At 41.1% G+C, this 16,682-nt stretch overlaps 1 protein-coding gene and 1 long non-coding RNA gene across 7 annotated transcripts in view; both read right to left on the reverse strand.

Moving 5' to 3' along the window:
* Nucleotides 1-16,682, reverse strand: part of LOC146181857 (uncharacterized) — a 145,731-nt gene that overhangs the window by 90,797 nt on the left and 38,252 nt on the right. For all 5 annotated transcript variants that reach the window (XM_084576865.1, XM_084576864.1, XM_084576861.1 and 2 more), the window contains one exon: nucleotides 1,923-2,300. In XM_084576865.1, coding sequence (XP_084432991.1) covers nucleotides 1,923-2,300 — 378 coding nt within the window. The remainder of the gene's footprint in view (nucleotides 1-1,922; nucleotides 2,301-16,682) is intronic.
* LOC146181859 (uncharacterized) lies at nucleotides 5,297-10,479 on the reverse strand. Of its 2 annotated transcripts, XR_014700300.1 has the most exons (3): nucleotides 10,293-10,467; nucleotides 10,138-10,211; nucleotides 5,297-5,526 (listed from the first exon to the last, which is right to left on the reverse strand). It is a non-coding gene; the product is annotated as an uncharacterized LOC146181859 (long non-coding RNA). The 2 variants fall into 2 exon arrangements; XR_014700301.1 differs by lacking the exon at nucleotides 10,138-10,211 and having other exon boundaries at nucleotides 10,293-10,479.

The raw sequence follows: 16,682 nt of genomic DNA on the forward strand, positions 1-16,682 counted from the left end.
AAAGATGAAAATCCCTGAAGAAATGGATACGTGCTATTCCCCAGAAGAATTTTGTGCCACCTTCATACACCACGGTGAGATCATTATTGCATGCTTATAGCTTTTGTGGTGACAATTCATCTTCAATTAACAAAAGTGTTAATTGCAACGGTAATGTTTGTAAAGTGGCTGCTGAATTAAATAAACATGTGATCCGTGTTTGCGCAGGTATGAGACAATCGTTTTGATCCTTCATGTTTCGAGAGGAAATCAACGTACACCAATCCGAAGATAGTAAGGGTGCTTGAGGTAGGTTTGCCAGTGCCTCATTTAAGCCCTGGATCAGTGCCAAATTTGTTCCCTAGGTGTCCGTCCTACCTATCAGGGGCATAAAACAGCACGAGAGGTGCCTGACGTGAGAAAACTAGCTCGGGCTCTGTCAGGACATATGAGGAAGAACAGCAACAACGGCACTTCTCAACGCTTGAAGAGATGGAAGTACGGCTCAAAACTGCACAAGTACCTAAAATGTGGACAGTCATCCATCAGAAAAAGTGCATTATTTTTGTGCATATTGTTGACGAAAGCACACCACGGCTGTAAGAGTCAGTCACAGTTTTCGATAACAACTCAGTGCCTGTCATTATGAGGTTCAAATCAAGATCTGGCCGAAAGTGCTGTGCCCAACTCTGTCCATGATGTGGGCAACTTGATAATCGAGTTATTAGAACATGGCACATTAGGTGACGAAAATAGCAAATCAATGCTGTTCTCACTTTCTGAACACAATAACTGCCCTCATCGACAAGCTTTATATGACTGCAGATGAAAGCAAAAAAGAGGCGGTGAGGTTTAGACGGGAGAAGTTGCTAGTGGTTAGAAAGGAGCGTGTTCAATACAGTTATCAGGCTATAGTCCTTGCAAGCATTTTGCACACAATCTCAGCACGAGCGTTGAAATTGTTAAGAAACACAGGCATAGTCTTTCTACCTCATCCCAGCACAATAAGGAATGTGTGTTAGTCCTTCAGGTTGTCACAAGAAAATGAGTGCTCAGACACTAATTTCTAGCAGTATGTTGCATAACGATTCATGAATCTACAGCCTCATTAGCACACAGTTATTCTGATGCCCAATTAAATATACATGAAAGCTTGCTTAGATTACAAATGTGGCAATATATGTGTTGCCACTGCCAATTCCAGTGAAGCAGCAACTTCAGCGCACATATTCATGATCAAAAGCCAGCTTAGTTCCTTTAGAGAGGTAGCACACGATCTGCCCATTAAGACAATAAATGGTGAGGAGCTTCATACTATTCTTAAACCAGTTATTTTGGGCTTAGAGAAAATCGGGTACAGGGTGGCAGCTCAGTCTCAGGCCGTGCAAAATGCATACTTAAGTCTTCTATAATAACTGCAATTCGTGGTAAGTCCGCTCAACAAATGAACGCAGACTGTATGTCATACCTCGTGCCAGCGGCATGCGTTCCTTTACACCCGCAAATTTCCTGCTTTTCTACATAGAACGCAGAGCACATGGCTTCCTGTTCTATGCTGAAGTTCCCGCAGCGAGTGTGAGTGCATCGGTACACCCGGGCAGGTGGCACGCCACGACGTCGCCGACGTCATGTCACGTGACACGAAGGCCCGAACCTGTCAGGAGGTATTCGTTTAGCATCCCGAAGCGGCTCAGGCTATGAGAGACGCTGTAGTGGAAGACTCCGGAAGTTTTGACCACCTGGGGTTCTTTAACATGCACTGACATTGCACAGTATATGGGCACAGGGCTTTTTGCCTCCTTCAAAAAGCGGCCACTGCTGCCAGGATTTGTTGCCGCATACATGGATTCAGTAGTCGAGCACCCAAATGACAGAACCAGCACGGCAGAGCCTGCTTTTAGTAAATCTCATGCGGCAGTAATCACACTTGTAGGGATAGTTACCTGTGTGGGCGCAGCTGTGCTCAAAGAAGTTGCTCCTCTGTGCAAACTCCCGGCCACAGTAGCCACAATGGAAGGACTGAACACTGGACTGAATACAACTATGCTCCATTAGTAGGTCTTTTGTTGTAAATTGTCTGCCGCAGATGTGGCACTGATGTGGATGTTTGCCAGTGTGGACACTTAGGTGCCTTTTCAGGTCATATCTTCTCTTGAAGGTTTTACCACAGTAGTTGCACTGGTGGCTCTGCTTGCCTTTTTGTCCCTCCAAGTCCTGTTCCACACCAGTACAAGCTGCGACAGAGCTTGATGCAGAATGCTCAAGAGCATGCAAGCTTGGTCCAGGAAACTCGCCAACCGTGGAAGATGTTGCATATATGCCTGCGTCATGAAAAACCAGAGCATTCTCAGTAAAACATGGCAGAATGGTGACATGGCAATGCATGTGAAAGGCAATCTTCACAGTTCCGAAAGCGTGTGCACCATCAGATTCAGCCGGTCCACCTTAAAAACAGTAAGTTTCTGGTTTATGTTTTTTTCTTTTTTTTTTTATGGGGTTTAATGTCCCGAAGTGACTCAGTCTAAGAGGGAGGCTGTTGTAGAGGGCTCCGGAAATTTCGATCACATTGGGGTTCCTTAATGTGCGCTGACATCACACAGCATACAGGTGCCTTTCTTTTTGCTTCCAGTGAAAAGTGGCCACCTAGGCCAGGATGTGGTCCTGTGTCTTCACGTTCACAAGGCGAGCACCCTCAGCACTGAGCCACCGTAACGGGGGGACCACATTTGAAACAAAATTCCAATTTCAATTTTCATGCCTACACACACATCATGCCATAACAACATGCAGATACCCCAAGGCTGCCAAGAGAAAGAGGCCGACATTGTGGCCCAACGAAAAGGCACATGTGGTCAAAACCATGTATTTACACTACCTTTGGCTTCACTATCACTTCCTTATAAATCTGAGGATTCTACGCTGCACTATATGACACAATTGAAACAAAATGCCCACAAAGGAGGAACTGCATGCTTTTTTTTGGAAGCCAACTCACAAGATGTTGCAAATGTACTCAAAAGGTTCGATATTGAAAATGTGCTAAAGTGTCCCTAGGAATACAGCTAACAAATCATTATGTTGTGGCAGCTCTAGAGCAGTTCTGTGGCCTCTGTGAGTAAAATGTTGATCAGAACGAAGGAATCTGTTCTACAGAAGGCCTGGGGAGCCTGTTTTTCACTGGTTTTCAGAAACTAAAAAAAAAAAGAAGACTGCTCTTAGCAAAAAACATCTGATAAGATATTTAAATTTTGATATCAAATGAGAAGATAACTAGACACAAAGACAACACTTCTTTACTTGCTATAACAGAATGTGACACTACTCTTATAAGATGATGAAACTACGTACATATTAAACTACATGCACACAATGGGAACAACTCTGGCTTTGTCAGAAATGCTATGTTCACAATTAAACATGGACATCCATTAGCTATACTAAACCTTGATTATTTCAACAATTCAGTACATTTTACATCAACAAATGCTATAATGGTGTGTCGTAATTCAGACTCAAAAACCAAACATCTGGTCAAACTAAATGAAATTTGATTTAATAGGATCATATTCAATATATCTGATGTCGACAGAACCAAAACGTCAATTCCTATAGACATGCTTTTATAATCAAGGAGGTTTCACTATACTGAATTTGCCTTATACACAAGCGTCATTTTACATCAGTTGAAATGGCAGAGGTTAAATTTTTTTTAAAAAGCAGATGAAAAAAAAAAAATCTGCTTTCGAAATCCCACTTTAATGAGGAAGCATAGGTAAAATCGAGAAAATAAATGCAGAAATAATGACCCACAAGAATTAAATCACGCGGTTGCACAGCCACAAGGAATAACCAGGCAAGGCATATATAAAAGACTCATGTACTACGCCTAAAGCTGTATGGCGAAGAACAGTGCACAAACAGACACTGGCTATATGTTTCATCAGCACATTTATCATTTTAATTGGAGCGTTGATCAACTGACTAGAATGTTTAGTTAGTGTCAACCATTGTGAAAGCAGAAACAAAGCTCCACCACTATTTCATTTTTGGTGATCTGGCTGTACTCTTGCAAAGGAAAAGGGTCAATGCACCCCACGTCGTACACAAACACTAGACATAAAAAACACTGGCTATATCATTTCAGGCGCCATGAACATTGGTCTTGTAAACATGAAAAAGCTGTTCTGTATGGGCCTTCCTTTGGCAACGGCACATGTAGACATGTTGAAAGCGGCCAACATCCTGCAACATGAAGAAAAGCAGCATAAGTAAAAGAAAACAGAGCCAATCCAACAAGCCATACTGCATAATATCAGATGAGTGGTCAACGAAATTAATCTTGTGGTCCCCAAGTGCATTATGCATAGGTTCTTTCAAGTATAGGAGCACCTACTAAAGGACTGAAATGAATTTGGAATCAGATCTGAGTGGTTTCTTTGCAAAACAATTCAATGGGGCACACGTTTCCTGCTCATTTTTTGTTACAGCTTCTCAGTGCAAACATCTGACTTGAGCTGGGCAGTCCCAAGAGCACAAGACAAGAAGGGACAACATAAAAGAGAGCTTCAGGAAACACAAGCAGCACATGTGATATTTAACCAAATGCAGAACCACCATGATTGTAATGAGAGGTTAATTTGTGAGAGGTTAATCATGAGAGGTTAATCATGAGAGGTTAATCATGAATGTTAAACAATCGAAAAAATTTACCTAGGACATGAAGCCCACACATTTAGGGGTATGATGCTACGGCATGAATTGCTCCTGTCTGCAAAAGCCCTTGAGAACTCCGATGCGTGTCCATGCATTCTGCGACTCGCCTAACCATGCATCCAATTTATGCATCTACCGTCGATCCTCGCTACAATACTAATGGAGCGCTAAAAAATTTGGTTGAAGCAAAAATTTTGTCGTGCCAAAATCACCCAAAAAGCACTTTAAGATAAACTAAATATTTGAAAAGTGTCATTTATTTAAGAAGGTGTCACTCAGCTGCTTCAGCTTCATTACCATGAGCGCCATGATGTGATTTTCGTGCCCAGTGAGCAATGCAGTAGTCATGGCCATCGAAGTGCCAATCACCCCAAATGAGTCCCTCGCAGGTAGTGATGCTACACGTTATGGACTGAGCGCGGATCCGGCTCGGATGAAAACGGCAGCTTACACCTGCGTTTTGTCCCGAGGCAGCTAGCCCAATCGTTGTTGCCAGCAAGCAATCATGGTCTTCATGTATCTGAATGGGTGGGTTAGTAGAAGCACATATTGATTCAAGCTAAAGGTTTAAGTGAAGCAAAGCAGTGTACACTGACGGAAGTGTGCACATTGATGGCAATATATTTATTCCATTGTTAACTACAGTTTTCAAATCCAGCCTCCATTAGCAAGAATTTTTGTGAAGCAGTAACATGCTCCAAAAATGGCTCGTTGTGACGAGAAAATCGTTCCCTTTGTTTCTATGGCGAGCCAACAGGTAATGCCACCAGCTGATCTGAAAGGTTCTTCCACTAGCAAGTTTATTCCGGGGCTTGCCAGCATCCATTCTGATGCCTGCAAAATGAAAGAGAAAATATCCATAAACGCCAGAAACACCAGTTCTGCAAGCAACAGCATGTATTCGTTTTGTGTGCGGATCACAACACAGCAGCACATTGAACTTGAAAGCCAGAGAAGAAATGTGCAACGGAAGGCTACGCATACAAATTGCAAACCTAGAAAGATTGACAGGTGAATTTTATGAACGTAATTTGTAAAGGACCCAAGGGAGGAAATAACAATTGAACTCAGGCATCGCAAGGCCGCCTATACTTCATTCACTTGGGCAAGTCCCAACTCCCTCGAACTTTGTTTCCATAAAGGACCACAGAAGGAGTTCAGCCCCGATGGAGTTGTCACCGTGTCACACGGCTAAGAACTGGCTTCTCAGAGACGCCGTTGGGATCCCATTAGGTGCTGTCCAGTTTGTGTATGCATATAAAATAATCAGGTTAAAAACATGAAAAATAATTTCGAGCTGCTTTCTTTTCAACAGTTTCAATTAAATTTAAAATATAAATGTGTTCTTCATTATGTGAAAGGAATGTGCTTTTACTTTTTCTAGAATTGCGGGTTTGTCCGTTCTGCTGGCCACAATGAGCTTGCAAAATTCTTGTGTACATGCTTGGATATTTGCGTGTTACCTTTTTTTCATGCTTTGAGTTGTGCTACAGTATTAAAATTAGTTATAAACGCAAAATTAATGCATATGTGTTTTTTTTTAATCCTGCACTGGAGCTCATGGGGAACCAGAGTACTCCCTTTACCTGCTCGAGGGAGATGATCAGCACTCCTTACGCTAGGAACTTTCTTAATCTTTTTTTTCTGAAGGACTGCCGTGTGACACTGCACTTATCTCCATTGAGATAAAGACTACATTGGTTGAAGGAGAGTTAAAAACCTAATCTGCTAACTGACAGCGTTGTTCCCTGTAGTCAGTCACTACAGGTATGCACATGATTAGGTAACCTTTTCTACCACTTACATATCTGCAAAAAAGCAATAAAAAAAATTTCGCTAGTGACAGTTCCACTGGTGCAGTCAGCATAATAAATATATGATGCCCTGCCCAACTGCTCAAGCCAGAGCATCAGGTGAACCAAAATACAAGCTTTTAAACATGAATTTCAATTTGCATCTTGGTCCACTGGTTCCACTGCTTCATTTCAAATAGTGTTCTAAATGGCAATATATATTTTTTTTGCCTAGGAAACCTGTATGTATGAATGCATGTTGCGTCAATTACCTATGCTTCATACTGATAAAATACCTTCTGATTGTACCAGAATGCTACATGACCAAACTAATTATTCACTTAATCCACAATTAATTCATAAAGTACTGCAATCCAGGAGAGAAAAGTACGGTCAAAACAAGCGCCAAAAAGGTCCTACACATAAAAACAAAACAAGGAAAGGAAACTTCAAACTGTACTTGTAACATGCTGAAATGGGCCCTGTGACACCACACAATACTGCACTGCACATGAACGGCAAAGTACTACGAGAGAAAGCCAATGACATTGCACTTTCTCTTGGTGTCAAAAATTTTCAAGCGTCCAAAGGGTGGCTGCATCAATTTAAAGAAAGGCATGGGCTTGATTACAAAGCTGTTTGCGGAGAAGGCAAAAAAGTGGACGAGACGGTAGTTAGTGAATGGACTGACTTGCTGCCAGCACTAACTTCGGGTTATGCGCCACACGACATTTTCAATGCCGAAGAGGCAGGCGTGCTGTTAACCTGCAACCATGCAAGCACTTGCGTGAGAAAAGAACAGCCTGTCAGGGTGACCAGAAGAGTAAAAAAAAAGAGTGTCCATAATTTTCTGTTGCAACGCCGACGGTTCCCAAAAAATGATGCTGACAATTATCGGCAAGGGTAAGCAACCAAGATGCTTTTAAATACCTAGACATTTGCCTTGAGTGCACAAGTACACATTACACTGTAGAGTGAACTCTAGCAAGCTTTCACTGTTGCTAAAAAAGGAAGTTGAATGAGTGCAGGACCCCACTTTTGTTTCTTCCGCACATGTTAACATAATTCACATTAGAATGTGCAATATGAACTTGAAAAAGTATGTAAATTTTTGCGAGTGGAGTGAATTTATTTGCTGCTACTAAATTTATGAAACATGATAAAGCGACAAAACTTAACCTAACTGCATGCTGTATCATACCTGATACACGAGAAAATGCCGTTCTCAGACTGTAATCTAACGGGACAAAAGTTTCCGCAATGACCTAACAATCTATTCAAAGCGCTGCTTCCAGACAGAGTGAAGAAAATATTTCCTCGACCTGTCGGGTTTCTGCGAGAAACAAAGAATACTACCTAACATTCATATATTACGAATCAATAAATATTGTGCAGATTCAGTTAGTGCTCACATGAATTTCAGACAGTACTACATACTGAGTGCCTTTCCACTCACTGCTCCTTCATATACATCTCAACGGTTACATAACCAACTTAGTTTCACGAGAGTCAGTGGTGTACTAGCCAGGTATTCAATTCTTATGCACTGTCTCGGGCCATATCACTTTGGAATGATCTTACTGGCTTTATTGTTTCTATAGCTAACCGCGACACATTTCATGGCTCGTTGTTCAACCATTACTTGCCATGACACTATTATCAAAATTAGACGTGGCTATCCCTGGAGACACCTGCTTCTGGGAAAGAGAGCAATGGTTAGCCTTAACCACCTAGTAAAGAGCAGAGACATTAGTCTGCCAACCAAGATCCGTATAACTCGTGCTATGGTCTTTCCAGTTGCGATGTATGGATGCGAGAGTTGGACTGTGAAAAAGGCTGACCACCGAAGAATTGACGCATTTGAATTGTGGTGCTGGCGAAGACTCTTGAGAGTTCCTTGGACTGCCAGAAGATCAAATCAGTCGATATTGTCGACCATAAACCCTGACTGCTCATTGGAGGGTCAAATTCTAAAGTTAAAGCTCAGCTACTTTGGTCATCTGATGAGAACAGAGGAGTCGCTGGAGAAAGATTTGGTGTTGGGAAAGGTTGAGGGTCGCCGGAGAAGGGGTAGGCAGCGAACGCGATGGTTAGATGGCATCCTCGAGGCACTGCAGATGAAGTTATGTGATGTTAGGAAGATAGTGAGAGACCGGAAAGCGTGGCGTGACATGGTTCATAGGGTCACAAAGAGTCGGACACGACTGAACGACTCAACTGAACTGATCCCTGATTCTGTTCAATTCTCATGCCGTTCTTTTTTCCTTTTTCTGATGCTTGTGCAGTTTGCAATTCTAATTTACATTTCTTCGCTGTATTTTATAACACATTTTTTAGGTTATATTTTACGGTTACTTTTTATGTTCCTGTGTTGCATTGTCGCATTCAAAGTTTTCGTATTTTACACTGTACTTTTGGGTTGGTTTTGAGCTGTCATTTTATTAATTGTCGCCGTGCTTCATTGCTGCCTAATATTCATGTTTATTTTTATTCTGTGTTAATAAGTATGCATTTGTCGCTCCCCTTACTCTATGCTCCTGATTGGGGCCTGTAAGGTATTTTGAATAAATAAATAAATAAACAAACAAAATAACTACGATTTTTTTTGCAGCTCAGAACAATTTAGCACAACGGAAATGTATGATACCATATATGATGCACAATCTGGTAAGGGATTAAACGACTTGCACAGAAAGTATCCAATGACTATACATTGAAGGATGAAAATATTAATCAAAAAAATAATTTTATTTTGGTATGTACCCCCCCCCCCCCCTTTTTGTTTCTGGCTTCACCAATCTCAGTTCTCATGTCGCTTCGCACCAAACATTGAATTTATATTTTTTTTTTTATTCTCGACAAACTCCCTCCCTACTTCTACTGTATACATATCATGAACACGAATGTTGCATTGCAGCTTCTTCGTTTTGCAGGCGCCGCCATATTGACCAAACACAATGCACAGCACATGCAAAGCCACACCGACGTAACGCCGATGGAACTCACGTTTAAATCAAAACTTGCAGGAACTGGATTAGACTGAGTGTGGCCGAATTCAACTTCAGCCACGAGATGTTAAAAAAAAAAAAGAAAAAAAAAGCTCATCCGATGCTTCCTTCGGCTTACAATTTTAGTAAATAAGTTATCACAGCAACTTTAAACCACAAGCAGAATAGTGTCATCCACAGCGCAGTACGTGAATCTGCTGTTTCGCTTTCTCCACATTGGACGGTTGTGGAAAGGTGAATATGGCGTGACCTGAGGCTTCTACTCAGTTTTGCTCCGACTCCGAGCTTTCCTGTATAAGCAGTTGTAAAATATACAGGCAAAAAGAAATATGGTTGAGGCACGCGCAGATTTAGGTACTCTGGGTAACCAGAATGCAGTTGTAATTCTCGATTATATTTCGCGCTAAAAGAGGAATTAGCGATGAAAGCTGATTTACGACTGCGTCAGCAAGAATGCACACAGAACACACAAACCAACTTAATTTTCAGCGACCGCACTTGCTAGCCCTCACGCGAGAAACCATTGAGAATGACAGTCTTTCAAACAAGGGCAGCTTTGCCCATGACAAATTAAGCTACATGCGTGGCTAGACATTCGAAAAGCTCTGCTACAAACAGTCAGCGCGAACGGATCTGGAACCCACCAAGCCAAGTGCCGATATATTTCGCGATGTGGCATACTGCGACTTCACATGCATTGCGGCTTCCAAAGTCATACCTGCAGCACAAGCGCAAACGAGAAAGTGAAATGTCAAGGCAGTCAAATGCCGCTTCTCACCCACTCTAAAAATAACGTTACCTAGAGCTTGGAGGAAGGAAACAACTCCTAGAGGTACTAAAGAAAACCTGAACTTGCCCGCAACATTGCGCTAATACTATAGTTCATGTATTAGCTACATTAGCTTTACTTTAGAGTTCTAGATAGCTTTACGGCCCGCAATAGAGGTCGCCATCGCTAATGCATACCGCGATGCAGCTTTTAGAGAGTTCACTGGAAGTGCGAATCATTGCCCAACCTACCATGCAAAACTTAACACCAACAGCGCGCGGGCGCACGCACGCACGCACGCACGCACGCACACACACACACACGCACGCACGCACGCACGCACGCACACACGCGCACACACACACACACACACACACACACACACACACACACACACACACACACACACACACACACACACACACACACACACACACACACACACACACACACACACACACACAAACGCGTACGCGCGCACGCGCGGAATTCGATTGAAAAAAAGAGAACGTAATCGGTTTCCGAGAAGCCGACGGCCTGGAACTCGCCGCTTTTTGGCCGAAGATAGTCGAAGGGTTAATTACGCGCCGATACCGACGCATACGCAAAATTGCTTCGCGTATGGAACAGGCATGGAGGAGATTTTTCTTCCTCAATGGGAACAAGCTGCGGGGAGTTTCCTGTCACCAACGCTTCCTATTCTTGCGTAATGCCTTTGTATACTTCGAGTGACAATGCAGATATTTGTAAGCACTAGCTGTAACCATACATATATGACTATGACAAACCGTGAAGAGTATTAGTTATGCTGTCTGACGTGAAAAAGCAAGCGACCCCGCGCGCCCAGACAAATGCATACGGCGCAGCGTACAACCGTATCAGCAAAATGAAGGTTTCCGCATTGCCACACATTTAAGTGCCCCATTTACTCCATATTTTCTATTCCCCATTTCGCTACGGTACGGTAAAAGTGTCCAACAAGAATAGCGATATGTGCCTTTCCTTCACCGATTGGACTGAAACAGAAATGGGGCTATATATAAACACAAATGTTTGGCCGTTAATTGTTGGTGGATGCTTCTCTAAGAAAAAAGTGGATGGCCACATCATAACGGCTTGAAAGATATTATTGTTCCTATATTTAGCAGCAATTAGATAGAGAAGGCGACATCAAGTTGTTTACCTATAAGCAACATTCATCTTATATAAATATTATATTTCAAAAATTGGCTTCCCGACAAATTTTCTGCACGCAGGTGCATATGTGCACATACCAACGCAGATCCGTGAAACCGAGCAATTATAACATCCGAGAAGTTTATTCTCTTGCAGTAAAGTGCACTTTGTTCACTACCCCAGGTGCCGAGTTGAGAGATGCACACTTCTTCACCAAGCCCATTTTCAATGAATGTGCACCTTATTTTTTCTCTTTCATTCAACTTACCCAGATTACTTTTTGGATGGAAAAAAAAAAGTGACATTCTTTCATTTATTATTCAAGCTCACACAAAAGGAAAACAAACTGAGAAATTGTGGACACATACTAGACATAATGATATATAGGTTCATGGGAATGAACAGTACTTAGCTTTGTGATTTGCACCCCTAAATCAATTCAACTGTGTGAGAAAACTGAGTTTGGCAAGAAATTAAATTCAAACACTTCGAGAAAATTTTGCTTCCCAGGTGAAAATGCCCTTATGGGATTGCTTCTGGTTTCTACTGAAATCATCTGATTTTTAATGGGCCCAGAAGGGACGTCCGCTCTGTGTCCCGTTCTTCTGCATGCGTACCATACTTCGTACTTCTTCTTGTAGGGCCAGCATTTTACTGGGACTCCTCCGAAAATGATCCATCTAGGAACCTCTTCCTGGGCGAACATTATCATTCTGGTTCCATATGGTGCCTTAATGGCCCCACATGGAAGGCTGCTGGCTCCACATGCAGACCCTAATGGTCCTATATGGGAGGTTGCTGGTTCCAGAAAGCACTTATTGGTCCCAGTTGAAGCCCATCTGGTTCCACATGGGTTCTCATAAATGCAGACATCTTAATTTAACTTTGCACATGTCCTGCTACAATTCTCCACATTTTTGCAGTTCTAGCTCAAGTGGAATGGCACCACCACAGCCAGGACTTAATGTGTGACCTTGGATTCAGTCACAGAATTAATGCACAATTAAGCCACTGAGGCAATGTAGTGTTGAGTACAGTAAACCTGGACATTTGCTAATAAAGCACTTCCAATGTTACTGGTAATAATTTACTGTGGTAACAACTGTGGTAACACATTTTAGTAAATAAAAATGAATATTTAACTTTTTTCTCTTGCACTGCTTTTAAGCTGAAAGCCTTTCAAGGCTCATAGGCTGCAGAAATGTCCATTGAAAATGTTTGCTGGAGATGCTTGCACGAACTGAAAGTTAAGAAAAAAAAAACTTGTCTCCATTGGCAATCGAACCACTATATACCTCCAAATCCCAGCCGAGCACGCAAAGCAGTAGCCCACGACGGACTTTAAAGAAATCGATTGTAATTTTGATTGCCTAGTGAGGGTGCTAGTAGCGATGACAAAAACGGCGCAGTCACTGACAATGATAATGATGATGGTAGAAATGACATTGATGGCGTATTTAGCTGATGATGATGATAATATTTGTAGTGATGATGCTGTTAGTATGTATGAAAATTACGATGCAGTTAGTGAAAACAGCCCTATAAAGTGGCTTTTGCCATTTCAGCTTTTAAGACTTAAGCGTAGTCCAGTAATTTTTATAACTCAGAACTTCTGACATGATAAAATCATTAAGCCTCTAATCCAAATGTGAAATAGACTGCATAGTTTCCTTTCATAACTGTAGCACTCAAATTCTCTTATTTACAAATATTTAAAAATGACATTTAACACTGCTGTAGCTAGCCTACGCTTGTATAATATACATGTGTATAACATTCCTTTTGGTGCAGCAGAGCCAGTTAAGCGAGTTGATATCAGTGAAAGAAAAAGTGCACCAATTGCCTGTGGAATTCTGTACAACAATTCATAAAATTGCACCAGTGGATACATTAACTCATGAAGCAATCCTAAATACTATCCAAATCAAATGTCTAAAATGCCAGTGTTGCATGCAGTCAGTGGGACAAAAGTATTCCAGCAATGGAGCTCCAAGCATTTTGTGACAACACAGCTAATCATCTGCGAAACATTCAAAGCACATTCTTTTATGATTACCCTGATTCTAAGATTTTACAATGTTTGTGTAACCATTGCATAGCTTGCAAATCAAGTCGACCACTCCAGTAAATACACACACCAACTTGTCAGGTTTCAGTGACTTCAAAAAATAACGTGCATAAAAGCATGTCAAAAGTTGGCAAAATGGAAGCCCGATACACACTCCACGACTTCTCACTAAATATTGCACTCACTTTTCTGCAAGCACATCAGGAACGAAATCTAGCAACAGATAAGAAAAAGTTTTATGAAAACAAATTCCCAATGGATCTGTGGTGCATGTATTATTATAGCTTTTTACAGTGCAAAAAGTGCTAGAAAACTCACTTGTTCTGCTTCCCCCCCCCCCCCCCCCCCTTCTCTTTCTTCGCACTAATCTGCAGAATATTTTTTGGAACATGCAAAAAAATTTGGGGCGACACTTAAGCTTTGATTTTAAGGGCAAGAAGCAATAGCGTTACTGGGGTCCTTCACGGTACCTATGCTGCTATCCACCAAATTGTCTGAGACATCAATTTTCGGTATGGCCCAAGGGTGAGCAGAGCCTTGCATCCTAGTTTGGTCAGTGGCAATTGTGAAAGTGTGGCAACCTGGGCAACCCTACAGCTGGCCACCCGTAACGCATTTGGCGATGATGCTCGAGCCAGGAATGGGCGCATAAGAGCAGCGTTCTTATACAACCCATCTCTCTACACGGTACAGCATTAGCATGTAAGGCTCATTAGAAGACCAATGGCTACTCAGTTCTAGTATGTATAGTAATAGAGTTGCAGCGTCACAAATACACAAAATTATTAAGCACTGCCAAAACACATGCATTCAGAATCAGAATCATATTTTATTAGTGTGTCAAAATAATACAACACATTTATATACAACAGGAGGTCCTGAAGTGAGAAACTGTAATGGCACCTCATTTACTAACAAATACACAAGATAGACAGGAAACAATTTCATAAGCAGAAATATTTAGAACAAACTTACATAATACCATGGTATAATAGAAGCATTTTTCACATTCTACAATATGCAGGAAAAAAAAAAAAAAGAGAAAGCAACACCTCCTGCACAATCAAAAATATTAGACAGGAATTGAAGTATGAAGATAAACTACCTAATACTACTAGCAAGTACTAGCAGATAAAATACAACTTTTAAGCTTTCTTTTGAATTCGTAAGTATTTGATGAATTTATATCTGGTGGAGAGTGTATTACAGAAAGCAAAAAGGTGATAGTTCATACGTACCTTCAGTAAAATGCAATTATTGTGTGAAGCAAATCTGGTGACATTAGCACTTACTAAAAAGCTGTAAGGAATCAGTGCGCCACAGAGAAGTTTACTGATTTGTTTAAATAAAGATGTACAAAGGGTAAATTGAACAAGATTCTGCATTAATGGCATATGTCATGGGTTTGCAATAGTATTTGAGCCTTTTAATAATATGAGCTAAGCTTTACTATCCCAACAACCTGTCTTTGCAAGATGGTTAAGGAATGCAAGTGGCCTATGTACGTGGTGCCCCAGCATAACATGCAATAACTAATTTGTGAGCGAATACATGCAATATATAAAGCAAGGCTTGTTTGATGGTTAAATGCATGGAAAACTCACGAAAGAATTCTTATTCCATTCAAAATTTTCTTTCCAACATGGACTATATGAGAACTGAAATTAGGAGTGCATTCCAATTCAACCCCTAAATAATTGCAGTGGGGATTTGCAGGTAGGGGATTATTACAGAGATATTGAAGGAGTGGACGTAGGTGACCGTCGGTGAGATGTGAACAAAACAAATTTAGTGTTTGATGGGCTTATAGGCATTCAGTTCACGTGACACCAATTCAGCAGGCAAGTTAGATTGTTATTGAGTTTACAAATTAGAGTATCTAAACATTTATCAAAGTTAATTATCATTGTGTCATCTGCATGCAGAATGCAGTTTGAAGAAATGAGGCAATTCGACACATCATTCATAAAAATTAAAGATAAAAGTGGGCCCATTTTGGACCCTTGTAGTACCCCAATGTTACCTATCACAGGTATAAAATAGACACCTGACACTCTTACTATTTGGACCCCCAAATGCTCCAGATAAATCTACGAAAACCGATCCCGCCTCCATCTATGGCACTCTAATTAATGCAACAAGAGCAAGTTCGGTCGAGATACCTGGACCGGAACCAAACTGTAATGGTGATAACATGTTAAATTTAGAAAAGTAGCTTGCTATTCATTTTTTATAGATCTTTTACTTATTTCAACAAATAAAGGTAGCATATAAACTGGTCAATAATTAGTTATTAAGGTGTGATGACCTTTTAAGGTGTAATGACGGCCCCTTACAACCCCATAACAGGTTGTCTTTAGGTTTTTTTTTTTGTAAAGGTTTTCCTTTTTGCACAAGAATTCTAGCATCCTATATGTCATTCATGGATTCTGGGGTGATGCAAACTTCTTTTTTGCAATTGACTGTACGTGAATGGCATTCAAGATATGACTGAGGCACCCATAAAAAAGAGCATATGCTTTTTGTGGATCTTCTAACTCTGTGAGTGAAGCCCAATCGGTATTAGTTACTCCTTCAACGAATGCAGTCTAAAACGAAATTGGTCTAAGTAGGTGTTTCAAAATTTATGACAAAACGCACAAATATGGGACAATGGTCTGTAATATCAGTCAATACAATGCCTCCATCTGGTGGAGATACCAAATTAGAAAGCACATGATCGATTAATGTGCCATTGATGTGACACCCACACAAACATTAATAATGGATTGTTCCATCAGATGAGGCTTTGAAAAGCTTCAGTCTTTTCTGTTCCCTGTGCCGCCACTGCATGTAACCATCCCTGACAAGGCACATTTAGGTGCATGGTAATCTGGTGTTTTTCCTTTCCCAGCCTCGGATGGGTCCCTTGATAGAGTCATCTATGCCAGCTTCTCGTGCATGACCTTTTATATTCTGAGCGTAGTTCGGCTGGCGTGGCTGTAACATTTTTGTGTCTTTCTCTTTTAAAGTTGGTTCTCAATGACCAGACTTTTTATGACCGATAATAAAGCATAAGCGATTTATCTTACCTCGAAAAGCAATGAAAAGCTAATGGCACCCCAACAGTCCATTTTTACATCAAAATAAGGCTCTAAATAATATCATTATAAGTGGATTTGATTATACTGCTGCTG

The sequence above is a fragment of the Amblyomma maculatum genome, chromosome 8 (assembly GCF_055883805.1).
Source record: "Amblyomma maculatum isolate TAMU_Amacu chromosome 8, ASM5588380v1, whole genome shotgun sequence".
Lineage (NCBI taxonomy): Eukaryota > Metazoa > Arthropoda > Arachnida > Ixodida > Ixodidae > Amblyomma > Amblyomma maculatum.